This window comes from Aristolochia californica, unplaced genomic scaffold (genome assembly GCF_029961685.1).
Source record: "Aristolochia californica isolate CCGP_79_NKW_82.1479 unplaced genomic scaffold, dmAriCali1.0.hap1 SCAF_15, whole genome shotgun sequence".
NCBI lineage: Eukaryota > Viridiplantae > Streptophyta > Magnoliopsida > Piperales > Aristolochiaceae > Aristolochia > Aristolochia californica.
Genome location: NW_027181826.1, coordinates 1,586,007 through 1,613,547, shown reverse-complemented (window position 1 = coordinate 1,613,547; position 27,541 = coordinate 1,586,007). Strand labels below are relative to the sequence as shown.

At 37.3% G+C, this 27,541-nt stretch overlaps 2 protein-coding genes across 6 annotated transcripts; both read right to left on the bottom strand.

Annotated features, from left to right (window-relative positions):
- Positions 1–1,663: 1,663 nt before the first annotated feature.
- LOC137952196 (uncharacterized) lies at positions 1,664–12,792 on the bottom strand. Of its 3 annotated transcripts, none has more exons than XM_068799269.1 (5): positions 12,540–12,792; positions 11,715–11,819; positions 3,564–3,974; positions 2,952–3,209; positions 1,664–1,684 (listed from the first exon to the last, which is right to left on the bottom strand). In XM_068799269.1, exons 1-4 carry the CDS (start codon positions 12,663–12,665, stop codon positions 2,985–2,987), a joined length of 867 nt encoding a protein of 288 aa, XP_068655370.1. In that variant the 5' UTR covers positions 12,666–12,792; the 3' UTR covers positions 1,664–1,684; positions 2,952–2,984. The 3 variants fall into 3 exon arrangements, with proteins under 3 accessions (XP_068655370.1, XP_068655368.1, XP_068655371.1); XM_068799267.1 differs by lacking the exon at positions 1,664–1,684 and adding an exon at positions 2,118–2,834; XM_068799270.1 differs by lacking the exons at positions 1,664–1,684; positions 11,715–11,819 and adding an exon at positions 2,119–2,834.
- A 383-nt stretch (positions 12,793–13,175) lies between these two features.
- On the bottom strand, positions 13,176–27,215 carry LOC137951094 (kinesin-like protein KIN-12F). 3 transcript variants are annotated; one of them, XM_068797678.1, is made up of 38 exons: positions 27,035–27,215; positions 25,904–26,636; positions 25,589–25,744; positions 25,427–25,510; positions 25,178–25,297; positions 24,975–25,088; positions 24,778–24,870; positions 24,533–24,693; positions 24,244–24,318; positions 24,045–24,132; positions 23,871–23,929; positions 23,038–23,101; positions 22,837–22,902; positions 22,572–22,763; positions 22,343–22,447; positions 22,011–22,246; positions 21,839–21,911; positions 21,703–21,768; positions 21,528–21,587; positions 21,350–21,429; positions 21,175–21,250; positions 19,620–21,089; positions 19,154–19,495; positions 16,262–19,048; positions 16,066–16,173; positions 15,866–15,981; positions 15,691–15,778; positions 15,523–15,597; positions 15,196–15,441; positions 15,011–15,109; positions 14,736–14,801; positions 14,598–14,653; positions 14,398–14,509; positions 14,157–14,267; positions 13,880–14,050; positions 13,725–13,790; positions 13,526–13,645; positions 13,176–13,434 (listed from the first exon to the last, which is right to left on the bottom strand). In XM_068797678.1, the coding sequence occupies exons 2-38, from the start codon at positions 26,633–26,635 to the stop codon at positions 13,300–13,302; spliced, it is 8,868 nt and encodes a 2,955-aa protein (XP_068653779.1). In that variant the 5' UTR covers position 26,636; positions 27,035–27,215; the 3' UTR covers positions 13,176–13,299. The 3 variants fall into 3 exon arrangements, with proteins under 3 accessions (XP_068653779.1, XP_068653780.1, XP_068653781.1); XM_068797679.1 differs by having other exon boundaries at positions 21,839–21,908; XM_068797680.1 differs by lacking the exons at positions 24,045–24,132; positions 24,244–24,318; positions 24,533–24,693; ... (5 more) ...; positions 25,904–26,636; positions 27,035–27,215 and having other exon boundaries at positions 23,038–23,090.
- Between the last annotated feature and the right edge of the window lie 326 nt (positions 27,216–27,541).

Below are 27,541 nucleotides of genomic sequence, written 5' to 3'. Positions count from 1 at the left end.
CTAGCCTTTTTAAAGTATTCAATAACTTTATTTTTCATATTTATAGCCCTGTAAAAATTGTTGGTAGATTCACCATAAGAGTGGTGTAATCAATTGATACTTCATTTTTATATCTGTCTTACAAGAGGTGTATTCATACATTGAAAGCAAGTAACCCTTGTACAACTGCCAATTTCAATTGTGTTGTAATATCCCTTAATTGGGACCTAGGTGTCTATGTTGTAGATGTCATTCTGCTAACTGTAGTAGAAGTCTTAATTCCAAGGCAAAAGAGCTCTTAGAGTGGATTGAAATATTAAACCCTTGTTGTTGTAGTTAATTTCTTTTATTCTTCCCCCTAATCCCTTGCATGGTAGAAGGTAAAAATGGGTTCCTTAAAAATTGATTAAAATTTTTCAAAAAGTAATTTTTGCTTTCTTGTCATAAAATTAAATGAGATAGGTGAGAGAAATGATTTTCTAAAATGAACTAGATAAATGGTACTCATTTTGTATTTGTTAAATGATTAGAGTAATTTCAATATGTTTCAGTATGAAAATAATCAACCTCATTTGCAAAACACACTTCAGATTTTTAAAGCAAGCCATGACTACTAAATGTGGATTGGGTCATTGGCTCAAGGAACATGGTATAAGGGCATGTATAACCAACAACAAAAAACATATATATCACGGCTAATCCAATACAAAAAAAATTTGATACAAAATGATTGAGATAATCATTAATCGGACGGCTGAGATAGTCATTGATCGAATGACTAAGATAATCATTGATCGAACGACTGAAATAGTCGTTGATCGAATGGCTAAATTATTGATCGAACAATTGAAATAGTCGTTGGTCGAATGGCTAAAGTGTGTGTGTGTGTGTGTGTATAGTCATTAATCGGATGGCCAAGATAGTCGTTGATCGAATGACTAAGATAATCATTGATCGAACGACTGAAATAGTCGTTGATCGAATGGCTAAGATAATCATTGATCGAACGACTGAAATAGTCGTTGATCGAATGACTAAGATAATCATCGATCGAATGACTGAAATAATGTGTGTGTGTGTGTGTGTGTGTGTGTGTGTGAGAGAGAGAGAGAGAGAGAGAGAGAGAGAGAGAGAGAGAGATTACATCTAGATTCGAATACATAACAATCCAAGTTGAATTGGCCAATCAAATCAGACTCGCTAGTGTAACCAAACTCAAGCAAGTCAAACAAGTCAAACAAGTCAAAAGGGATTCGACCAAAAAAAACAATCAAATCTCTCCATATGACCTAACTCGCCCGATCCAAAATTTGATCCAACTCACCAGAAATACAAGCCAACTTAACAAGTTTAAAAACCATGATTGTTACAAACATCTTACCATACTTTTAATTTACCCCAACTAAAAGTCACATTACCATAGTGGACTTTGAAAAAGAAAAGATTGAATTAACTTTTTAAAACTAAAACAAGTTGGAAACAGCTACTTAACATATCATTCAACCACCTAATTTAACCATATCAGGAGCCATATAACCTTGACTGACATGAACTCAACTTGTACCAAAGAACAAGCCTCTTCACCCCTTAGTCGACTCTAATTTTTTGTTTCTCTTTTTCTCAATTCCCTTCTCATATTCTTCCTTTGGCCTTAATGCGTGGTTAAGAGGTGAAATGGTGAGAATTAAAACAAAGGTGGGTGCAACTGCATTTGAAGTTCAAGCATGACCAGAATCAAATTTGAGAAGTTCAATATGGATTAGTAAAGAATACAATAAGAATTCTCACAAAGATGTCAATGATGAGAAACAGAAAGATAGTTGCATATAGTTGATAAGAGGGCTGATCCAATACGAAAAGTTATTTGGTGTGAAACATGCGAAACGATTATCTCAGCCATCTAATCTTGATCAATAGCTATTTCAACCGTCCAATCAATGGCTATCTCACCAAACGACTTTTCGTATTAGATCAACTGTGTAATTCATAAATGCATACCGTTGTCACTAATATATATTGTCATGTGAATCCAGACAAATGGTAAAATGGAACTCTCATTTGAGTAGTTTCTCCTTTTTAGTAGGAAAGCTATCAGCTCAGACGATAACAGTTGAGCCTAAGAGAAGAAACATCACAAACCCTGATTCCTTTTTTGTCATTCTGGTAATCCTCAAATTTTCAATCACTTTCTTCTGTTTATTCACAAAGTTTCTACATTGTATCAATAAATTTAGACAGAAGCCATTGTCTCCCATAAATCTGCATGCCTGTCAGTAAAGATATTCCAATAGAAAACATGTTCTGAAACCATGTGCATAAAAATAATGAAAGCATGCCTCTTCTTACAGGTATTTATTCTAATAGAAACAGCAGAAAAGTAAAAGTTAATGCTTTCACAATGGTGCATGAAAGAACACTAATTTGAACACAACAGCAACGGTTACTCAGTGAGTTGTCAGATCTAGAAGAAAGGTGGGAATTATGGCTGGAACAGTTAATTGCTTTAACAATGCAAGAGGAATTTTAAAAAAACTCAACCATCTGCTTCAACTTAATGCACAATAAGCTTACTCTTATACGATTCTCAGAAAATTTTGAATAAGGGTTATAAAAGGTACAAGAAATAAACAGGGGTTTGACAAAGCAGATCATTCAGAGCATTGCGGTTGGAATATGACAAAATAGTAGGACTTGAGGTAGAGTTTTTTAGAAGACACTCATTTCAACTCCATGAAATAAAATTAACTTCTATCATCTAGCAAGCAAACATTTAGCAGAAAAGAGTTAGAAATCTTCATACACCCTTTCAACCATATCTATGCAGCAGATCTCTTCCTTGGCTCCAGATAGTTAACCTGAAAAAAAATTCAAGACATCTAAAGAAAGGAATGACCTCTTTCTGTGCCTATTTCTGCTCTAGTTACATGAGAGAATGGTCTGAATTTTTACAGATGTAAAACAAAAAGTATTACCTTCTCTAAACATCTTTCAAGATAATATCGACACTACTCCTTGGACTCGTTATCATTTATAGATGTTCCCAAGTCCAACTTTGAACTCTCTTGAGATTGTCTATACCACAAAAAGGTAAACCATACTGTCCTCCACAGTCCACCGTTAGCAAAATGAGGAACAAAAATGCGAGCCCAGTACGGATAGTATGGACCTGGCAGCTTGAGTAGTGTGAAGAAAAATGCCATCAAGAGCAAATGCCAAGGGAATCCTCCAACCTGGCACACAGACCACTTCCAATAAATACAGGAGTTAACTAGGTTAACATGTAGTTCCATTCCCAGTATCCATGTCATTATCCATGATACATGTAGCAAACACATGGGGTACACAATTGATCTCAACTCAAAAGTCCCTGATGACAGAATATTATATCCATAAATGCCATGTGAATTGCAAAAAACAAAGGGATGACAATTGTAAAAGAACCATGCAAATTAATAGGAGAAAATTTCTATGAGCTCAAACCATGGACTAGGATGGATGTATAACTTATGCCATCACGTTGACTTTGAGGTCAAAGCTTCAACAAACAAATGTTTAAGTAGGAGCTAAAAGAGTTTCTTCTTCACCTTGAGATCTGGAGCCACATCTAAAGCTGCATTGTTTAAGATCCCAGCAATAGCAAGCCCACCGAGTAGGGGGATAGGTGTAAGAATCAGTTTTTGTTCATGAGCACAGTAAGAGAGCTCACTCAGTGAGGAAACTGCTAGCAATGGTATACATAAGTACTTGATAACTGAAGAAATAAGTTCAAAGATAATCTCTACAAAATGACCAAATGCCGTATCCCAGGGAAATCTCTTAACAGGCAGGGGCAAACTGTGCCAGAAGCTTCTTATGGTATCCATTGCTCCCTCCAAGTTTAGCTTTTGAGGTTCATCAGATTTTCCAGCCGCCATATCGGCAGCACGTGGAATCATATAACCATGGGATCTTAAATTCAGTTGACCAGAATAAATTTTTGGGGATGGGAAGAGCCCCTGTAAGCAAAAGAAAAATCACGGTAAATTTAGTATCTCAAAATAAAACTGCACCACCAAACAATCTTTTCAACCAAAAAGAAACAGTATGCTGAATTCCAAAATACAGGGAAGAAGCAGCAACTTGACGGAACAAGCAAATACCCTCCACAATTTTCATGCTCTTCAATTTAAATGCAGTTTCAAACTTCACTGCTGCAAGCTACTAGTTACAATATCTTTCCCAACATACAAAAAGCCCCATTTGGTTTTGAAAGACCTCAATAGTATATGAAACAGGAGTTTTATTTAAAGGTCTTTTTAAGGTAATATGAAACAGAAGTCTTCATCAGATTTAAGTAACAAAATGAGTAAAAAGAGAACAAAAACAAAAGAAATGGCATTCATCTCTTAAGGAGTTAAATGTAGGAGCCATTTCAGTCAACAAGGCCATCAATCAAGAAAACAATAACAGAATCCATAGGACACTCAACACTAACCCGTATACCCATATGAACAAAATAAAAAAATTACTAAATAATTCAGAAAATGAACTCTAAGAGCAGTAGAAAAGGAAAGGAATGCAAAAGCAAGGAACAGAGCAACTATACAAAAAGCCCTTACTTTAAAACTCAGAAGAAAATGGGAAGTTTCTCTTTGAGCTAACACTTTGAAGCAGCAGTGCAGGAGAAAAAGAAGACTTTTCTTTTTGCAGCACTGGTAATCCCTCCAAAGAAAATGCAATTTCTACCGCACAAGACCTTCGAACTAGTCCTCCATGACCAGTAGCTGGCAGAAGGATAAGAATTAAGGAAAATTTCGAAAGTATAGATTGTGGCGCCACGAGACGCGTCTTAATTATTCGTTTAGTTGGGCCAAAGGGGCCTACTTAACCCTCCCAAGCAGCCCATTTAGAGTTTTTTTTTTCTTTTTTAAATTTAAGAACTCTTTGAGTTATTGTTAAGCATTATTCCCACTCAAACAACATACAGGTCGCCAATTCAACATTACAATGGTGTATAATTTGGACTTTCTGAGAGTACAAGTACTCACTTTTGCTCCACATAAAACTTTCTTTATTTTTATTGAATATTAAAATTTTGAGGACCTTATTAGTTAAAAGTTTAGATTTTCATTTAAGATGTCATATATATTTAAATATCAGATAATCACTAGTAAAATTCTTAATTTTTTTTAATCATAACCAATATCTATTTAATCTATTTGATTTTAACTTGTCTTAAGATGAGATCTCTTATGTAAAATTATATCTCTTCCCACATGCTCATGCCAAATTTCATATTTTTTAAATTCCAAACCCTTTTTTGGGCCTGTATATGATACAAAAACAAGAAGTGCATTCACACGGTGCCAAAGCAATCCAAATAAGGAAAAGTGGGCTCGTTCATGGGTTGAAGATAGTCCCCACTTGTTCTGAGATGCTTTCGCAATGCTCAGACAGCCCCCACTTGTCTGGTATCATATATTTTTTATTAAGATTTTTTCATTTTTTTAATCAATACATTATTAATGTATTATTAAAAAAAGCACTAATTGATCACTTCCTCAGCTCCAGATAGTGAATCTGAACAAATTCTTTGAATCACAAACAATAAAGGAAGGAACTCATTTCTAAGCCTATTTCTGCTCTAGTTACAAGAGAGAATGGTCTCAGTTCATTAAGATGTTAACAACTATCCCTAATCATCTTCCAAGCCAATATCAACACTAATTCTCAGACTCATTATCAACAGATGTTCCCAAGTTTAACTTGTTACTCTCTCTCAAGGTCTTCAATTCCATGAAAAGGTAATTCACATTTTCCTTCACAGTCCATCATTTGCAAAGTGAGGTACAAAAATGCAAACCAAATACAGATAATATTGGCCTGGCAGCTTGAGCAGTGTGAAGCAGATAATAAGGAATTCACAAAGTTAAAATGTGGTCGCATTGGATTTTCCATATCCAGTGTCCACGTCATTTTCAGCATACATCTAACAGGTACATAGAATATACACTTGATCTCAACACAAAAGTCCCTAGATGCAAAGAATAATGTATTCATGATTCTCCATATGAGTTGCAAAAAATGAAGTGAAGACCATTGGAAAAGCACTATACAAATCGATAGAAGAAAAGCTCAACAAGCTCAATGAGCTCAAACCATGGACCAGAATGGATGGATACCCTGTGCATCACATTATCTTTGAGGTAAAGCATAAAAACACTAAAGTGAAGTATGAGCTAAAGGATTTTCTTCTTCTCCTTGAGATCTGTCTCCACATGCAACAACAAGCTCACCAAGTGGGGGGATAGGTTAAAAAACAATATCCATTCATGAGCACAAAAGCACCAAATGGATTTATATCCTATGCCGTCCAATTACTTTCTTTAAGACTAATCAAGCCATTTGTAGATTGAAGGACTTCTATCCCAAGGAATTACTTGAGCAAACGCAAGTCTTTGGACTGGAATGCCCTACTTAAATTTTATTTTATTGTGGAATGCTACTAATATCATCTCTGTTATAATAATGTTGTTCAAACTTAGGATTTCATGATGTATAATCACAGTAAAAGAGGATTAAGGGGTGAGAAGACAAAGAAGAGTTGTAGAAAGAAGGTTTTAGGAGTAGAAGAGGAAGAGTGACGAATTTGGAGAAAAGAGGAGAAAGATTAGGGTAATGGAGTTCACATATAACTCATAGATCCTCGACAAATTACTATCTTGGACAAAATAGAAGCCAAGGTAGTCCACATTGCCTTAGCAATACTGCACTCAAAATCTGATCACTAAATCTGGATTTCATATTGTTGACCAATCAGATCATTATTAAATTATCTTCTACCACTCAATCTTCAGTAACAAGCATCGGAGGATCATCAGTTAAATATGTTTCCATTCTTCTGGCCCTCAAATACATCAAAACTGATCTGGACCAGTTTACAATAATTCGATCCATTTCAACTGGATCGTAGTTATCTGAGCTCTCAGCAATCCTCTGGACAACAATCCGTGTGCAGGAATCAGCCATTAAATATCACCAAACACCACAATTCAATCCATTAGCGTCAATTAACCAAAGGGAAACACTTTCCCCACATTTCTATGCTTATGTAGTCAAGTGGGCCCCACACCGAATTCAATTAGGGCAATTCAGCACCCAATTCACTCGATTTATAACCAATAGTGATCAATTCCAACAATTGAGGCCATAAATCGATGAAAGAATGACCTAATTGCAAAAACCCAAGATGATGCAGGCTATATGGATGATGATGCAAGCATTGGGTTGATGACGCAAACAGATTTGAGAAATTTCCTTAAATTGGGATCATCAAACACTTCTAAATCCCAACAATCAATCAAATTGAAGCAGTAATCATCAGCCAATAGGCTAAGATAGGCAGAAAAAGGGGGGAAATGGAATTTTTACCCTACCAATCCAGAAATCCGGGAAAAACCTTCAAGGAGATTGCTGAAAATGGAGAAAAGATCCACAAAATCGAAAGAAACTTGCCCCAGACTTGTGTTGCTGCTATGATACCATGAAAAATATCATCTACATAAACAACCATAAAAATCATGCTTTGGTTAGTTTCCTTAGTGAACGCAGAATGATCAAGCCCACACCTTTTAAACCGAATCTATGTATAACTTGACTAAACTTTTCAAATCAAACACGTGGCGACTGTTTCAGCCCATAAATAATTTTTTTAAGCTTACATACCTCAACCACACACCCATGTGGTTGCAGCATATAAACTTCTTCATGTAAATCACCGTTACGAAATACATTCTTGACATCTAACTGATAAAATGACAATCAGAAGTTGGCAGCAAGAAAGATAAGGACACATAACGAGTTGAGTTTAACAACAGGTGAAAAGGTTTCGTAGGATTTAGTGTAACCTTTAGCAACCACTCGGGCTTTATATCAAGCGATGTTGCCATCAAAATTATACTTTAAGTTAAATACTCATTTGCAGCCTAACGATTTTTTTGTATGAGGAAGGAAAGTTAACTCCCAAGTCTTGTTCCCCTACATGGCTGTCATCTCTTCCATCTTGGCATCTCTCCATGTAGGATCTTCATAAGCCTCTTCAAAACTATCAAGAAGCGAAACATAAGAAAGGGTTGTCAAACCAATAAGTGGAAATAAATTGGAAATAGGATGAGACATAGATGGCTGTTTGTGAACACAAGCACGAGATTGTTTGCGAAGAGTAATAGGTCAGGTATCATATAGAAGTCCAAACACAATAGGGTAATGGTTCAGCCAAAGGAGAAGGAGACTCCAAAAGTGCATCTAAAGGTAGCTCATCCAATGAAATAGGCTGGTCTGGCGGAATAATAAATTGTGCCATCCCTATAGAAGAAGGAAAACCTAGAGGAGATGTAAAGAAATAATAGAGTTTGTCCTCAAAGAATGTGACATCAATTGAGGTGAATGTTTTATGAAGAGTAGGGGCACATAGACATAACCTTTTTGGTTTTTTTAATAGCCCAAAAAGATACACTTAACTGCTCGAGGATCAATTTATTACGATCGATGGATAGATAACTTATGCACAAAACATATACTACCAAATACTTGAGTAGGTAAAGGGAAAGGAGTCACACTAGAAAATAATTTTGAAAAATGAGTTGTTCCACTAAGAACACTAGATGACATACGATTTATAAGAAAACAAGATGCGACGACAGCATATGGCCAACAAAATTGGGAAACATTCATGGACAACATAAGTGCTCAAACAACTTCTGACACATGTCTATTTTTTCCTAACAGCCACACCATTTTGTTGAGGGGTATACACACAAGATGTTTGATGAATAATTCCCTTTTCTTACAAAGAGTTTGGAATTGAGATGAGAGATGCTCTTTGCCATTATCAGATCTAAAAACTAGCGCTTTTGTACCAAATCGGGAATGAACCACAGTACAAAAGGATTCTAAAATGAGTAAAATTTTTGATCATTTTTTCATCAAATAAAGCCATCATCCACAAATATAACAAAATATGAGTAATATTTGGAACATGAATTGGTCCCCAAACATCTGACGTACTAATGAAATAGGTCTTGTGTTAAATTTATCAAGTCTAGAAGAAAATACAGTTCTATGGTGATTACCCAGGTCACAAAATTCACAAGGTAAACTTGTGAAAGATTTTAAAGAAGGAATAAGAGATTGTAGTTTTGGCAAAGATGGATGACCAAGCCCATTATGCCATTGTACTGCATGTTGATTTGATGAGACAGATGCCTCCTCTCTCATAGTTTCCACCAATCACCTACTTTATTTGGATATCCTGAAAACGAAAAAAGTCACAAAACAATTGATTTTCTTTGTTAATTGACTAACAAACATAAGACTTAATAGAAACTAAGAAACATATAGGACATTGGAAAAAGATAACAAAGGAGTCAAGGTGGAAGTACCCACACCTTGTACTTTGGTTTGAGATCCATCAACAATGGCTACAAACCAATTCATTGTACAAGGAGAGAGAGAAGATAAATTTCCAATTTTACTAGTAAAATGCTCAGAAGCTCCAGAATCAATGATCCAAGATAAAGGGCTAGCACATGAGAAAAAGAAGACATAATTGTAATGGCAACTATAGTAATAGGAGAACTAGTGGAAGAAGTCATCATACTTTTTAATTTCTACAAGACATCACAATCTTCCGCTGTTAAAGTTACCTTACTCTTGGAGAATTCTATAGGGCCTTCTTTACTTGCTTCAGATGTAGTGTTAGAGGCTAGATGAGACTTGAAAATTTCTGGTTTGTCATGTAGCTTCCAAGACTTTTCTAGTACATATTCTAGAAGAAAATTCATTACTATTCTATGTTCTATAAGTAAAATCACCACCACTTCCTCTTCCTCAACTACCACTTCTGCCGCCTCTTCCTCTTCCTCTGCCTCTACCATAACTACCACTCTCCCTCCCTTGGAAAAACATGGCAGAACTTTCTAATTGTTCAAGCAGTAAATCAAGTCCTTTGACTGGAATTCGGAGTATGGTTGCACAAACATCATCAAACGAAGGTTTGGATGTGGAACCAAGAACTTTAGACTTTACAACATCAAGATAGGGCTTTAAATTGTTAAGGCAGATGGTTGTAACAAGAGCTTCTCTTTGTCGTTCTTGAGTAGCAATATCTGTAGAATAAGACTGAAGTAAAGTTTCTATTCTTAGAGAAGTCTTCTGAACCAGGCAAAATAATCATTAGGATTGTCACCCTACTTGGTCATTTACATTGCCTGAATAATATCTTAAAGTTTTTTAAGACTATATAATTTAGCACAAGTTTCCCAAATGTCCTTGGCAGTATCCAAGTGAACAACATTGTTGGCAACTGGTTCTTCCACGTTATTAATGAGGCAACATATAACAAGAGTGTCTTCCTTCAACCATCTTTGGTAGGAAGAAACTTCTTTACCGGTAAGTGGAGGTAACTGGGGCAGATGTCAAGCAAGATCTCTCGGGATCAAAAAACTTTTCACAAACTGTGACCATGAAGGGTAAATGGATAAACCCTTAAGAGGTACAATGGTGATTGACTAGACTCTCAACCCTTTTGGAAAATTTAAATGGAATACTTAACAAAGTAGGCAGCAATTAGCAAAGGGCAAAAGAAAATTCAGCAAGTGTTGTGAATCAACACTCCAGAATTCATCAACCTCTCCTAAGATTCATGCATGTACTCTCACGTGCATGTATAACACCAGCCAAGTATAACCAGAATCTTAATGTCTATGGAAAGACATATAACAAGCATGGCTGGGCTTGAATTAAGCAGCAAAAAAACTCTTAGGGAGGCAGGAAATATTGACTGGAAAGAGCAAGTATAAAACCTCGAGACAGAGAAGAACTAATAAGAGAAATATCACCAAACCCTATTTTAGAGTTTCATGCCACAAAACAAGGAACATGTATCAAACTAAGATAAATTTCAGAAGACCCTTCAAGGGCACTTTTCGAATTTCTGAGATTGATTTTTTTATATAAAAAAAAACACAAATCGATGAAATGAAGATTGCACCAAAAACTTGGAATTTGAAGACAAGGAGTAGGAGTTAGAAAGCTAAACTCAGAAACACTCTGAAGTTTCAGAACTCAATTTGACATTCAAGGATTCAATAAAAAACTAAATTTTTAGACCATAAAAACAAGAATTTTGTTGTACTCATATGGCCAAAGTCACGTGTGGAAAGATGAATTTTTCTGCCTTCAAATTCTGCTCCTACATGCCTTGAGTAAAGCATGTTTGGCTTCTTCTTTGATTTCCCCTTTTTTTTCAGAGCATCTCCATGAAACCCTAGAACCTCTACTCTGGTACCATGTAAGACTCTAGGTTTCATATCTTGTACGGGGTTGGTTGAAGTAAAGAAGATGACAATAGAAGAAGGAGAAGAGTTGAGAAGAACAAGAAGAAATATGAAGGAGAAGAACAAGAAGAAATATGAAGGAGAAGAACTAGGGTTTAGAGAGGAAATGTGTAGAGAGAGAAGAATAAGCACCAAAAGAAGAGAATGCTCACTTGCATACACTAGCACTCTCTATTACTCTTTATTTATAATGAGAGAAAAAAATACAAAGGATCAAATATATCCTTATACACCTAAGTGCTGAAATATGTAGAAATTAGACTAATGACATGCATAGCTACATAGAGTACAATCCTTCTTCTTTAATACAATTAATGAAACCTCCCAATCTAAAGAAAACTAGTAGTTGAGTGATTTTACCAGATGAATTTTAGCACCAGGTCCATCCGAGCATAATATCAGCGACTGACATGTATGTGGTATATATTTGACACAGTCAAAAATTGTATCTCGAGTTTTGAGCAGCTACCAAAACCCAAATTGTGAGAGAAAATAATAGTTTGAGCAAAAAGGAAAGAAATGTCCATGCGTAAGAGAGGGATGAACTCAAAAATAAAAAGGCTACAGTTCTAGTACATTCACTTGAGTATTTCTGTCTACACTATTACAAAGAGAAACATAAATAAAGTTTTCTAAAGCTGGTTACAACTGTTCTAATAATTTTACAAATACAAGCCTAGAGTTGGATCTGACCATCGGAAAAGCAGACATTCTGTAATGAAATTGATGCAGAAGCACCAAAACCGTATTAAGCCTTTGACCATTACACGAATATATGTACATGGTAATAAAAGACCGAAGCACTAACCAATCTGAAAGCAAGATTAAAATTAGTCAAGTAAAAAAAAAAGACAGGCCGACAGACCATGCAGGTAAAGAAAATGTCTAAAAGAGGGAAACCAGAGCAGCTACACAAATAAAACACATTTTTTATCAAGTACGCAAGAGTGCAAACTCAAACGCAAAAAAGGAAAAAATGGCGAAGAAGATATAACCCAATCAGAAAAGTGCAGTAGCTTTTACATCCACTACAAAGGACAAATGATTGAGTAACAATTCATAAACAACGCCGGGACGAAACGGTCTCAAAAATACAAGCACTATAATTCATAACCCATTTACTGCTTGACCAACAAAAACAACCTAAATCAACTAAATAGAGAAAAAGCATCCAGAAGTACGTACAAGTGACGTGGCTTCCCATCTTCCGACAGAGAAGCCGAGAGAGGAAGGCTTGATCTTCAGATAGCTCCCAGGACGTAAGTTTCCCCTGAAACACAAGGGTCTCTGCACAAGCAAAGACAGCTCCATAGAGATAACGAAAAAGATGCTCTATCTCCCACCTCAAACCAGTTTCAGTCTTTCAGAGTAAGAATCATGGGAGGCGTCGAGATGAGATGAGTAAAGGGCGGGAGTCGAAGAGTTTGGGAGAGTTGGGTTCACGGGGGAAGCGGCTCGAGTTAGATAAAGTCGGAAAAAGAAAGGTTATTTTTCAGATAAATAATCGATAAATCTTCCTAAAATTTAGGAAATTATGATATGAATTTAGAGCCCAATTTATATAAATTTTACTGACTAAAATATATTTTTTCTTTTAAGTCTAATGTTTAGGGTTTAAATTCATTTTGACGTTTTTTTACATTTTATTTTTTTAATATTAATATAAAAATAACATTATTACTCTAAATATAAGAAATAAATTACATTCTTATAATATTAACGGATAGTAGGTTTCACATGAAAAATATCCACTAAATTAGAGTCACAAAATAAGGCCTAAATGTGAAGGGAAATGGTTAAAAAAAAAATTATTTTCATTCATGGATACGGCGGAAGATTACAATTACAAATACAAAGAATCATGGACTGGCGTCCGCATTTATCTGAATTATACACGCACATAATTCTGGGGGAGACGATAGCAAACCGCTAACGATTCCCAACCTCAACGACTTAAAGGAGACAGAGGAGCCTGAGACAATCTTCTGGGCGTCGGACAATTGTCATTTGTTCTTGTAGTTGATGGCGAGGACTGTTGCCTAAGCTCGCACAATCGCCTCTTCTCGCTCGATATTTTACTCTGCAGAAAGAATTAGCTTTCATCAGTAAAAACTAAAAACGACAGTCTTTCCTCTCTTTTTTCTGCTTTAAAATTCTGCAGCGCTGTTCACCTTGAACTTCAAATCTTGCAATTCCCTTTCAGATGAATTAACCCGATCGCTCAGCTGCAGGAGCGCTTCCTCTGCTACCAAGGGGGTTATTTCTGACGCTGGCCGAGTTATTCCCGCAGCCTGTGGCACCATTTGTTTGTGCAGTCAGCCACAGTCAAATAAGGAGAGTAGTAGATACAGATAGTTTGGCTGGCTCTACCTTCAAAACGCTGGTACACAAGCCCACTAATTTCTGCGCCAGTTGAACTCTATCTTCTTCCATATTCTGATTAAAAAAAAAATATATGACTCAGACACTCATTTAAGCATTAACTGATTAGTTTAACCTATATATAACTCTTCACATTTACAGACTTTTAATTGGTTTTCCAGTCGTTCCTCCTCATCGATATCAATGTAAGCATCCTTCCCCAAGGAAGCTCGGTAGCCAGCCAGTTCTTCCTTCACACGAGAAAGAGTTATCTCACTTCTTCGTAGCTTGCTGCTCAGGTCATCATTCTGGGTTCTCAACAAGTTATTCTCTTCCTGTTATGAACAATCAATCTCAAAAAGTTATTTTTAAATAGCTCTTTCTTAACTGGAAAGGGAACTAAACGAGGTAGGAGAGAGATGCTTATAGATGATTCCATGCCTTAATTTTGGCGTGATGATGAATTCTCTGCATCAGATTTTGTTGGCCTGACAGCTTCTTAACTTCATCTTCGAGTTCCTTGAGACTCTTCTTATGGCTTCTGTTTTCCACCTACAAAATTTTATTATCTCTTTAGAGTTCCTTCGAGTTTCTAATTTTTTAAGCTAGCAACGATTCATGTCTTTCACAAAAGTTTGTAACTGCAACCATGAACAAATAAGAAACAAATTAATTCTCTTACTTTTAATGTCTCATTTTCTGTTGTAAGGAATTGATCTTGCTGTCGAAGTTTTTCCAATGCAACTTGCATAGTAACCATTTCTGCTTGCTTGCGGTTGATCTCATCGAGCCAGCTATAACAATAGAAGCATCCATAGTCAAGGCAATATACTAGATCAGATACAGTGTTAGCCTATATAGACCTGACTGAGAAGAGTGTACCCTTGACGTTCTTCAATAAACTCAATGAGTTGCTGTCTCAGCTTCACAACCTCATCCTGCATGTTGTAAATTATTTAAAAGCCAAAAAACAATATAATGAAATTATAAACAAATATGAAAAGATGAGAGGTTACATACAGATTCTTCACTTTGGAGACGAGCTTTTTCTGCTATCTTCTTTACATGCTGATGGTCTAACAGAGACTGACATGATTAAAGATGGAAGTGTTAAGGATAACTCACCCAAAGTGAAGACAGGATGAAAAAAGAATAAGGAAACAGTGCACCATGGAGAAGTTTGATTGACACCAAAAATGTACTAGATGTTACTGCTTAACTACTAATACTTGAAGTAGACTGTATAACAACTGTTAACGGCAACAGCAAATTGAAGAAATGATTTGTCAGCTTACAGCACAATTAGACATTTCCAGCTTAACCCCCAGTAAATCCCGAATGACGTCGTGTGTCATGCTCTCTGCAGCTGCTAATCTTGTGTTTAGCATAAATATCTGTCAACACACAATCAGACTAGTTTGAACATCATCATTTAAATAGTTTTACAGTTTACTAAATTTCATTAAGATATTGGCTTTACCTCCTTTTGCTGACTTGCAACTAATGCCTCAAGCTCTGCCATCCTTTGTCTTGCAGCTGTCAAATCCTCATCCTTCTCAGAATTTATTTGATGTGCCAAACCCAATCCAATGCATTTGAACGGAGAACCAGAACCTCTGGATTTTCCAGCATTTTTCTCTGGCTTGTTTGCCGTTGAATTTGCAACAAGGGAGGAACCAGCAGGTTCTGATTTGACTTGTTGTACCATTGCTTCCAATGTTTTAAACTGTTATGAAGCCCATAAGTAAGAAATGTGGAAAATTAAATTATTTAAAATAAATAAACACCTTCTGGAATGTTTCTACACCTTCTGCTTATATTCATGTGCTTGTGCCTCCGCATACATGTTCAACTCAGAGATGTGTGCCTTGCATTGAGCAATCTGTAGCCAGTATCAAATTTTAAGTCCCATAAACAAGTTTTAATAAGTACAATGTCAATCTTAATGTACTATGATGGTTGCAGATAATTGTACCTCTGCATCCTTCTCCTTGACATCCTTCTCAAGATATTTTATCTTCTTTTCAGCTTCTTCAAGATCGCTCATCACCTCTTCAGTTTGTCTGAGCAAGAGCAGAAAATGGTTAGTTCATATTTTTTAGTGTGAAAAAAACACATTTAAACAGTGGTCTGCATGGCATATATGTAACCTTGAAAAGTCATCTGAATCAACATTGAGCCTCTGATGCTTGACCGCCTGAAGTTCTAGTTCTAGCTCCTCTCTTAGCAACCTCTGTCTCTCAGCTTCCCCTTTAACAATTTCCACCTAATTCAAAGAAATTCAAGACCATTTAAAGTGCCGATGCACTAATAGTCAAGAGAGTTCAGGCATTTAATGCATAAAAGTTACCTTATTTTCCAATATGTTTATGGTACATTCCAGCTCTTCCACAGATTTCTCGAGTAGTTTTACCTCTTCTTCCTTGTCAACAGCATAAGTCTTATTCGCTTCCACCATCTGCAGTTGCAACAAGAAAAAACAGGAATAAACGTCAGAAAAAAATATGAAATTGGAATTCAAAAATAAACTGAAATTAATTGTAAACCTGCTGAGCTTCAGCAGCAATAGCTTCATTTTCTTCTGCAAGACTCTGTGCCATTTCCAGTTGGTCTTTCAATGTAAGGATATCAGCCTCGAGGCAGTCCCTTTCATGAGTAACATTGGTTAAATCACTCTTTAGGCCTTCACTAAAGTCACTCAGTTGACCAAGTGAAGCACCCATCTGTAGAATCTGCACTTCTAACCTCTCAGTTATATTATTTTTCTCCCCCAACTCTTCTTGTATGGAGTCCTTAACCACCAGGAGATCTTCCATTTGAGCTTTCATTTCAGTGTTTTCTAGTAAAATCAGTTGTAATGATTCCTGCACTCTAGCAAGTTCCAACTCAAGGTCAGCAACTGCATTCATTTTCTCCTGAAGCTGAGCTTCCAGTTTTTGGCCATTTGAGAGAGCCTCATCAAGCTCATTTGATTTTATGTCAAGTTCATCTTCTATGGACTCTAATGCAGCCACCATTTCTTTGAACTCATCCTTTTGGTCCTTTGCATTCGAAGTTGACTCCTGCAGAAGACTCATATCAAATGACAAGCCCTTTATGATGTCTTCTTTTCTTTCCAACTCAACCTGAAGGGATGAATTCTCAGATATAAGCACTTTGACAGAGTTCTCCAGACATTCATACTCAGTAATAAACCTTAATGCCCATTTGTTAAACTCACATATCTCTTCAAACATTTTATCCAAAAGTGTGCTACCTTTGTGATCCTCTAGCATATTATTGAATAATTTGCTCTGGGTCAAAAGGACAGCCTCAATTGAACTGGAACACCGCTTAACATTAATGTTAAGGGTACTGAACAATTCATCATTCTTTTGCTGGATGAACTGAAGCTCATTTAGCAAATGTTCATTCTCCTTAGAAACAGCAGCACCAGAATGTTCAGCTTCCTTCAATCTTGAGCTTTTTGTTTCTATATCAGACTGAAAAGCAACTAAACTAGCTTCTAAGCAACGAAGTTTCTCCTGTAAGCAGCTTGAAGATAATTCAAACTCTGACTTCTTCCCACATATATCTTTAATGACTCTGGAATTTTCTGTCTTAAGTTCCTCCATCTCCATCTTAAGCTTATCATTTTCCTTCTCGACAGAATGCAGTTTTTCTCCAAAGATTGCCATTTCTAGCTTTTTCGTTTCCAGATCAGTAAGATTGGTAGAATTAGAACGTTCCATATCACCTAGTTCTTCATTTTTAATCTTCAGTTCAGCTTCAAGTTTCAAGATACAAATAGAACAAGACGCTAAAGCTGTTTCCTTTCGTTGCAATTCATCAATATGGTTTTCATTTACATTCTGAAGGATTTCAACCTGGGCCAATAATCTCTTATTAGTTTCCATGACATCTTCAAGCTGAATCAACTCAAAACTTCGGCTATTTAAATTTGATTGTAGATCTGAAACAAATTCCTTCAAGGTGTGAATTTCTAGTTCATAAGTTCTCTTGTCTTCGTCCATCTTAGCAATTCTTTCCCGGCATTCCTCAACTTCTTTCTTTAAAATACCAGCTTCATCTTCTGCTTCAATTGACTTCTCGATTCTTAATTCTTCATCTACCTTATCAAGGACCATTTCTCTAACTAAATTGTCAAGAATGTCACTCAGTTTATCATGGCTGCTTTCCAGATTGACAATATGGACAGATGTTTTTCTTAGTTCTAATAGCTTCTGCTTGTATTCTGATTCAAATATAAGCAACTCAAAGTCTTTAGCAGCCGCATCCATCAGGACAAGCTCTATAAGGTGTTTTATCAGATCCTCAAAATTTTCAAACTCCTCTTTGGAAACACATAGATTTATACCAGATACATCAATCAGCAGAGCAAGCTCTTTGCCTATTTTCTTCTTGAACATTTTATCTCTTTCCCTCGTCAACTTCTCTTGCTCTAACAAAGCAGCTACAGCATTTTTATTGATCTGGTCCATCTCTTTGATTAGGGCAGCAAGTTCATACCCCATAGAATGTGACAAACCTAACATAGATTCTTCTTGCCTCTGTAAATCCAAAATCTTTTTCTCAAATAAGCTGATTTTAGCAAGAAGCTTTTCTGTTTCCTCTTCTTTTCTTGTGATCCGGTAAAAGTTGCTCTTGATGTCAGCCAGGAGCTTGACCTTGAGCGCACTACACATTTCAAGCTCCCTTTTTGCCCTGCAATTATGCTGCCTAAGTTCAGCTATAACAGAGCTGGATTCAGCAAGCCCATGATGAAGAAGACCATTCTCTGCATTCAACCCAGTCACTGACTCCAATAGAACTCCCATGTGACAAAGGTGAAGAACAGAGATGGCACAGTCTTTCCCAATAATCTCAGACCAGATATCCTCCAATGATGCCCTCATCAAATTAACAAAGCACAGCTGCTGAGACTTGACACTCTGGATTTCAAAAACAATTGATTTAGATTCTTCCGTGAACAAGGTCTCCATCTGCTCTAGATGATCCTCCAAAGCCCGAACAAGACACCCAGTTTCGATCAGATTTGTTTCGAACTGCTTTTCTAGACATTCATATTGTTGTTCTTTTAGATTGTTAGAAGACTGCAAACTTTGGACCTCATTGATTAAGTAATCTCTTTCACTTATTAAAGATGCTTCTTTTCCCTTGTGTCTCTTTATCTTATCTTTGGCAGCTGCATTTGCTGTCACCAGAGCCTTTACCATAGTATCTGCTTCTTCCATTGTAGCTTGAGCCAACTCAAGTTTTGCAAGGAGGCTCAGATTCTCAGCATTTTTCTGAGCCTCAGCAGTCTTTGACAAACATAGGTCAGACTGCAGCACCTAGGGAAAGATACCACAGGGATTATTATAAATTATCTGAAAACATAAACAGACATGTTAAATAAATCCAATGTTAAATAAAAGAGGCAGCAACCTAACTTTTACCTTCTTTGCTTCTGTTGCCACTTCCTCAATTCTTTGAAGCTTCTGGGCCAATTCGAGAGCCCGAAATTGGTATTCTTTGTCAAGTACATTCATATCCAATTGTAGTTTAATGACTTGCTCTGTGAGACACTCCATACTTTCTCGACTCTGCTCCTCAGATTTCCTAATCTCCTTTTTCTCATCAAGCAACTTACCCATTTGGTTTTGCACTCCACGTAGACTTCCAAGGGCCGACTCTATTTCCTTTCTCAGAAGAAGAATTGTAGCATCTCGAACAGATGCATCTTCTAACATCATTGGAGAGTCTTCCCTCCTCAAGCATTGAGTTGTTCCCGCACCAATCTGCAAGCAGTTCAATCAAGAAAACCAACATCATCCAGTTGTTTCATGCACAACAATAAATGATAATGCATAGATGTTCAAAAGAACCACTAAGGACTTACAGAGGAGAGAAACATCAGCTTACCGGACCTCCAACATCATCATCAACATATTCTCGAAGGTTCTCATTTTCTGGTTTAACCTGTTTGTCAAGCCCTTCAACATCTTCCATATACTCAGACATGCATGAACTCAGCGTGCAGACACTCATTTTAAACTCATCTATTCTCTGTTTAGTTCTCAAAAGATCGTCTGAGATTGTAGTTTCTATTGCATGGACACGTTTCTTCTCCTTGGCTAATTTGACATTTAGTAAAGCAGCCTCACCTTCAGACTCTCCTAGTTTCTGTTTTAGAGCTTGAACCTGCTCAACGTTTTCCTTCTTCAAACCCTCCAAGCAAGTTGAATTTAGTTCAGACAGTCTGTTCACAATCATGAATGCAACAGTTGCACGAACATCTGCTTTCCTTGTCTGATCTTCCACCACTTTAATCTGTTTTTCTAACTCAGTTATAATTGACTTCTTTTCACTTACTTCTGATTTCAACCACATAATTTCTTCTTCTCTCTCAGAATTCTCTTCTAGTTGTGCTTCAGTTATAGCCAGTGTGGCACCTCTTAAAGACCTCAACTTCCAATCCAGGTCATCCCTCATCTTGTATGCATCCTCCAAACTCAATTGGAGTTCCTCAATCAGCAACTCCTTTTCAGAGATTACTCTCACCAATCTTTCTACCTGTTCTCCAACCCATGTCCTTCTCTGAGGGAATGAATCAACAATAAAAGCAACCTGATCTGATGCCTCTTCAAGTGCTATGTGTCCTTCACCGAGTGCTTGAGAAAGCTCATATGCTATGCTTTCCCACTCTTCAGTTAACAATCTATGTTCCTCATTTCTCTCCTCCACCAGTTTTCTCAGCTTTGTGTTTTCCTGTTTTATCTCCAACTCTTTTATGTTGCTTTGATCTGCCTGCTGCTGAAGAGTGGCCAGCTCCTCTTGCAGGCTAACAATCACCTCTGCAGTTTCAGCTTCAACCTGACAACGAATTTCATCCATTTCTACCTCATGTGAATTATGAGATGCTTGGTCCACTTGGTATTTTGAGTTCAGTCTCCTGGCTTTTTCAAGCGAAGCTTGCATTCGCTTCAATTTTACCTGCAATGATGAATCCTTGCTTTCCGAAGAGTTTAACTCTGCATCTTGTCTCCTCAAAAGCTCCAGATATTGGCTGTTGGTATCTCTCAGTTCCTCCAACTCATTGATTGACTGAATATGTTGAGATTCAAGAGCTTCAATGACAGATTTTGCATCAATCAATTCATTTTTTGTCACCTCTAGGTCCTTGCGCAATTGAACAGCCCTTTCTACCACCTCATGACAAGAAGATCTTTCTTCATCAAGAATGACTTTATGTATATCCAACTCCAACTGCAAATTCATTATTTCTTCAGCATGTTTCATATTGACTTTGCTTTTCCATTCTTCTTCCTGATGGACGACTGCTTCAAGCAAATGAGCTTGGGCTTGTTTAGGTGGCAGTGCTAAATGTGGCTCCTAAAAAGTTTTCGTCCAAACATGTCATGAGAATTTGGGTATTTAAAAGAGTAACAAGAATAATATTAATTACTCAGGTATGCACCTTTTGGTCGTTAGAATCTTGACCAGCATTCATAGATTTAAGATTGTTCAGTTGATAATTCAAATTGTCCAATTCCCTGTGAAAAGAAACAAAATAAGGCAGCATATTCATGAGCAAGAAGTACAAAGGATAAGTTTTATGAACCTCATATTTGCCCAAAGCAAATGCATATTACCTAGTGAGTTTTGCATTAAGTTCTAGAGATGAGTTTAGGCTGCACCGACACTCATCCAGCTCTTCACGAGTTTTTTCCAACTAAAACATTCAAATTAACGATAGTCATACGAAGAAAAGTTGGTCAAAATAAGTACAGTAATTAATTGCTATGCATATCCAGGTTATTATGGATGAACCTCAAAGAACAAAGGATCCTTCTCTTTACTAGTTGTAGTTTGCTGAAACATCAAAGTTTCCTGCACTCCATAAGATGAATTTTATTATGGATAAAGGACAAAGAAAAAAACAATTGAGGTACAACAATGACAATCAAAAAAAAAATTAAATATTAGTGTTATTAAACCAGTAAACCTGAGGCTCCATACACATCATCAGAGGCTTATCCTCAACAGATTTCCCATCAAGGAGTGCAAAGAGCTGCAAAAAAGAATTTCCGATTAGCATTCTTTCATAATCTACATAACTCATAACAAGGGTTGGTAGAAACCTGATCCCTGATTTGAGATAATTCTGATAAAAGAATTTGTCTCTCCCCCTCTTCATAGTAGTCCTGAAACCTGCTACGCATCCAATGTTTAGAGCCACATCAAATTTAAGTACACTGTCTCTACACAATTTTGCATCTAGTAAAATCAGGAGATTCATATCGTATTGCTTACCTTCTAAGTTGGTCTAGAAGCCTGATATTTTCCAATGCAAACCGAGTTACTTCTGGGTTTTTCTCAATCCGAGATTGAAGTAACTTAATTTCTTCTGCTAGGGCATTATTCTGTTGTGTTAAGTATGAATCTGGTGGCAACAAACCATCCACAAGAGACTCCATCCTCCGAATCTTATCCTCGCGGAACCTCAGCATCATCTTGGTGCATCTAGTGTCCTCTTCTCTCTGCTGAACCTTCAAATAAATAGAAATTTCAAACATTAATCAAATTTACTACTATCAGAATTACCAAAAGGTTTTCAAGAGGTGATTCAAGACACTAAAAAATACCAAACGATTGAGTTGCTCAATTTCAGCTTGCAGTTGCTTAACATTAGCATCTGCTATTTGCTCTCTTCTTAATGCACCAGCTAGTATGCTTTCCAAAGATTTCAACTGATAAGACAGAGAAATACCAAATAATAAGTTGCAGAAGAAAGAAAACTATTCCTCATTTCCACTATATCTTTCTCGAGGAAACCCAACTGGTAGTCCTAAAACAGTGGAATAGTTTGAAAACCTGTTTTGTAGAAACTCTTATACTGCCAGAAGATTCAGATCCAAGTAGATCATGACTAAGATTGTGATCCATATCAAATGTCTTCTCCTCAGGAATTGCAGCACTTCCTTCAGCCCCAATGTCTTCCAGGTGTGCAGAACGGAAGGACAAAGACCTTGACACATTTTGGCGCTTGAGAAGGGAGAGTTCCTCCTGTTTCAAATCCCATTAGTTGAATTGAATAGTTTCAGCTTATTTAGTCATAATAGAATTTGGATATGGTTACCTTCAAAAGGCGTATCTGATGCTGCAATGCAGTTACATCTCCTGATGCATCTTCATTTACAACAGCCTTGAATATTGAAAACATAATTATTGAGATGCAAATAGATTGCAATACTAGTTAAGTGCAGTCCAAAATGATTCTATAAGGACAAAAGACAAATCTACTGGGAAAGAATCACTTAAAAGGTGTCTTGAAGCATACATTGTTTTGAATAAGTTTTGCACGCTGAGCGAATCTGAGGGTGCTTAGAGTTTCTGCTGCAGAACTGCAGATCCATTAGCCAGGTTAGATATGCTTTAAAGGAGAGAAAGAAAGAAAGCTCACATGTGAATATTACATAAGGAAGAACTTATAGAAACAAAATGACATAAGAAGGAAAGATTAAAGATAAATCAAGGAAAAGAAGATTTCCATTTTGGTGGACGATTCTCTATGTTGGTGGAAGGTATCATATAAAGTACCCCAAAAATTCAAGATATGTAACTTTGTCCATATCCGCCCATACAAATTCATAAGGGTTGTGGGTTGCTGCTCAGAGAAAGTATATCACTCAAGAAAAGAGCAAGTGGTCTTAAGGTGATCCACTTTCTCTAGATGATGTACTTTTTAGTTAAAGCATGTATTGTGCTTTTTTGTGAATTGTTTTGTCATAGTGTATATAAATGAAAAGTGTCACTTCATCTTACTTGCACATTTTACTAGGGGGTGAATTTCTACCTCTTTCTCATTTGATACATAAACAAAGTGATTCACTTTCATGGATTTACTAAACGATTTTGTGATAGAATGTATAAATGAAAAATACGACCCTATCTTACTTGAACGTTTGACCAGAGAGTGAAATTCCACCTCTCTCATTCTATACATAACATAGTGATTCACTTTCATGGATCTATCCAGAGATTTCTATTTTTGCTAATATATTTTTAGCACATTCTCTGGAAACCATTGTGTGGAGCATCTAATCAGATATATATTGGCCGATACACATTGCTATTTTGCAAACAGTGAATTAGAACAAAACCAAAACATACCAGATTGAAGGACTGACATTCGCTATGATCATTGTTTTTGAATTTCCACCAAGAGAGTCCTGGGGCACATTTCACAATATTTAGGATTTTTTTTTATTTTTTTTTGGGGGGGGGGGGGGGGGGGTATTCTAAGTTAGGAGAGGGATGCAAAAGAAGTCAAGAGTTGACAACAACCTGAAGAAGAAATGTTAGCCTTGAATCTCGGTAGGGAACATGTTTTTGCTTCCCTTGTGCCAAATCGACCAGAACCATTATTACATGGCTGTGAATCCAAATTTCCAAAAACAGAAAAAACAAAAGTTAAAGACAGCTTATACACAAATACCATTAAAAGTGCCAAGCCATTGCTCCCATTATGGATTTAAAGATTTACCCAAGTGTTGATAAGGACTTATTGATGTTAGCTGCTTCCTTCAAACGCTCTGCTTCAGCTCCTGATGTTTTCTGCCTGTCTTGGAAATATGATCTGTTAAAATCCTGGAGACGGAAGCTTGAAACAGAGTAAAATATTTTGAAAGAAGAAATTTTAAATGGGAAAGTGAGTAACCATAATGTGGAATGCAAAAGTTGCTTTCCAGTTGGAAAATGACTGACTGTACCCCCAATAAAGCTACCCAAAAATTAAAAAAACAGCCTATTCCTTCCTTGCATCAAGACCATACCTTTCAGAACCAGCCAGATCTACCAGGTTTAGTCTTGCATATCGTAGGTTTGTTGTAGAATCCTTTTCCCACCTGCTCTCAACCACACATGTGAACACACTATGTGAACGGCTGCTCTCTCGATTCATGTTTGTTGCAGCTACTTTTCTATTTGCAGCACCCTGCAGGAAATAGATGATGCATGAGGAAAGAATAATCTCATGGATGATTCTAGAGCCTGTCAGTGAATGTCTAAAAGGAAAGACCTGTTTCAGAAGCCTCAGAATATCTGTGACAGATTCTACTTCAAGTTCAGTGAGGTTTTCAACATAGACACCCTTCCTAATATCCTCTCTCAGCTGCAAATCAGACAAAATGAATAATTATATCACTCTTATAAGTAAACAGTAAGTAAACAGAAAATTAAATGAAAGAGATGAAGACAAGAAATTAGAAATTTTACAAGAAGGTTTGTGGATAAAGGATCGAGAAGATCCGTAATTTGTTCATTGTATATCTCCAAGAAAGAACACTTGCAACTGTATTTTAGTCTTTCATCCCTTCTGCTATCCTCTTCCTGCATTTTAGAGAAGAGAAACTTATAATGGTTACTTTTTGTGCACAAATGGATCATTAGGGTTGAAGCAAGTTAGCTATAAAGCATACCGCTTTGATTCTTGCAAATAGGAACTCAAAGGTGCGTGGGGTGATCCCACTATCAGGACTTTGCCTAACATCCAACTCATCAATTTCCCCAAGCATAGTGTATGTTTTCCCACTTCCTGTCTATAAAAATTACAAGGTTCGTTTGCAAGTTAGGAGGATTTGGTAAAGTATAAGCTCTTGGCTGAAATTGAAGAAAATTCTGAGCCAACTTTATGGGCAAGGAAAGTCAACAGTAAGAAGACGTGTTACCTGACCATAGGCAAACATGCAGCTGTTGTATCCAGACAAACAGTTCTCAACCATTGGGAGACCAGCCACTCTAAATAGGGTCTCCTGAGCAGAAGATCTCAAATATCAGATCAGATTCAAACAGCTGGCCATAATTTTCTTTTTCAGAATTTTTGCCCTCACCTGATTTATTGTTTCACATGCCACATGGTCAAATCTAAAACGGGTCTCCGGTTGCCCAATCCAGGTAACTGTCTGAGCACTGTCCTGCTTCAAGCATCTACTGTAACCATGTAAGCTCTGCTCGGTGCCATTGAGAGGGCGAACACGAATTAAAACCTAGAAAATCAACAGAAAGAAGCATTATACATAAGAAGAAATGCAAGCCCTTCCCCTTTTCTTCAGGAAACAGAGATTATCTAATGAAATATGCAAGCATAGATGGACTATTGAAACGATCTCAAGTTTGCTTTTTTGGTAAGTCTTCAAGTGACATACCTGTACATTGTGATCCATCCAGAAGGATGGATCTTCTCTGAGCTCGAAGTGAGGAACTTCCACGGTATTAACAACTGTAGATGGGACGCATGAACCAGAAATGCCTCTCGACATCAAGGCAAAATTCCCACCACGGTTCCCACTATTTAACGGAGGACGTGACCCGTTTGACTGTCCAAACGCTGCACTTTGAGGCTTGGTCACGCTTTTAGTAGGAGTGCTCTGAGTTGAGCTGCACTCCGAATAGATAGATGATGCCTTCCCTGGTGTCCGAACCACACGAGGGGTACCCATAAAACTCCAGTTTCCGGTGGTAGCACCTCGACCCGGAAGCGGAAACTGGCTTGTGCCCTGAGCGACTTCATCACGGATTTCAACGCCATTTGAGTTGGTTTCACTCTTCTGTCCCCAACCAAACCTATTCTTGACAGGCATTGACGCATGGGAGCTACCACCTGGTTTATCCGGTGTGCGGAATGGCGCATGAGCATCAGAAATCTTGCGCTTATTTCTGGCAGGGGTCCTATCGGCCTTGCCACGAAGGCCCGCTTCGTGCTCTGATTCAGATTTTGGAATTTGTGGGGACTCGAGAATCGTGTTCAGAGGAGCCCTCCCAGGGTCTAAAACTGCTGGAGCTAACAAAGAATCCGTTTGGCCTGACGGCAAATTTTCATTTCCTTCAGGAGGAATTTTTCCGGAATTATGCCGCTGAAGTTTCAAATCCCTCAACATTCTGAGCAAACCAATGAATCAAAGATATAAGAAACCGAGTAAATAAAAAACAAAATAGAAATCCAAATCACACAGGCAAAATACAACTGAAGAAGATACAGAAGAACTCGATCAATATCTTCAAACAAGAAAATGCCAAACACAAGCGCAAATATGAGGATAAGATCTAAAACAAGAAAGCAAAACGAAAATAAATCTAATTCACAGAGTCACAAACTTCGCACGACATTCACGCAATCCACCAAACACAACAAACTCCACCTCCACAAGACACGAAATTTCCCCTACATTCTGAAAATCTTAAAAGAGAGAGGCAGAAGGCACAAAAGGTCTCGAAAGAAAGCAAGCAAGAATGACTAGCCAAACTTGGATCTAAACGCATAAAGCAACAATACTCACCTGAAAGAGGAATTGAAAAACAAGATCCGGAGTCCAAACACACCCGAAATCTTTTCCGATCAAACGCTCTACCGCTTATCTCCTACGACCGGATACCAAATCATCGAAACACTCCAAAAAAATCGAGTTCAGCAAATCATCCGAAACGACAAAACCAGATCCTCGCCGCCTCGTGTCTCTCGCTCGGGGCGTTCTTCAGCTCAGCTCTTCAGCTGCTCGAGTGCAGAGAGAAGGAGGTAGGCTGTCTGGATTTGAACTGCAGTCTTAGATGAGAAATCAACGGCCTAGATTGGTCGCCACTTTCAAAATGGAATGAAAGAGGCGCATTCGGGATTTGAATTTCGGGAGGGCATTTTCGGAAACCGAAGTTTCAACAATTATGGCTTATTTAAAGTACGGAACTATGTCCACGTTTGGCAACGGCTCTCTGTTTGAATTGTGGAGCAAGTAGGGAGAGAATAAAACAGTTCAAAGCGAAAATCTGAGTCAAATGGGTCAAATCGAATC

Coding starts and splice junctions, on each gene's coding strand:
- LOC137952196 (XM_068799269.1), bottom strand. CDS start 12,665: ATGGAGCTGTCTTTGCTTGTGCAGAGACCCTTGTGTTTCAGGGGAAAC. Junction 11,820..12,539: donor GATGGGAAGCCACGTCACTT/GTACGTACTTCT, acceptor GGGTTTTGGTAG/CTGCTCAAAACTCGAGATAC. Junction 3,975..11,714: donor CTGGTGCTAAAATTCATCTG/GTAAAATCACTC, acceptor TTTTGCTTACAG/GGGCTCTTCCCATCCCCAAA.
- LOC137951094 (XM_068797678.1), bottom strand. CDS start 26,635: ATGTTGAGGGATTTGAAACTTCAGCGGCATAATTCCGGAAAAATTCCT. Junction 24,319..24,532: donor GATCTGGCTGGTTCTGAAAG/GTATGGTCTTGA, acceptor TTTCCAAGACAG/GCAGAAAACATCAGGAGCTG. Junction 21,588..21,702: donor TGATGTGTATGGAGCCTCAG/GTTTACTGGTTT, acceptor TATGGAGTGCAG/GAAACTTTGATGTTTCAGCA.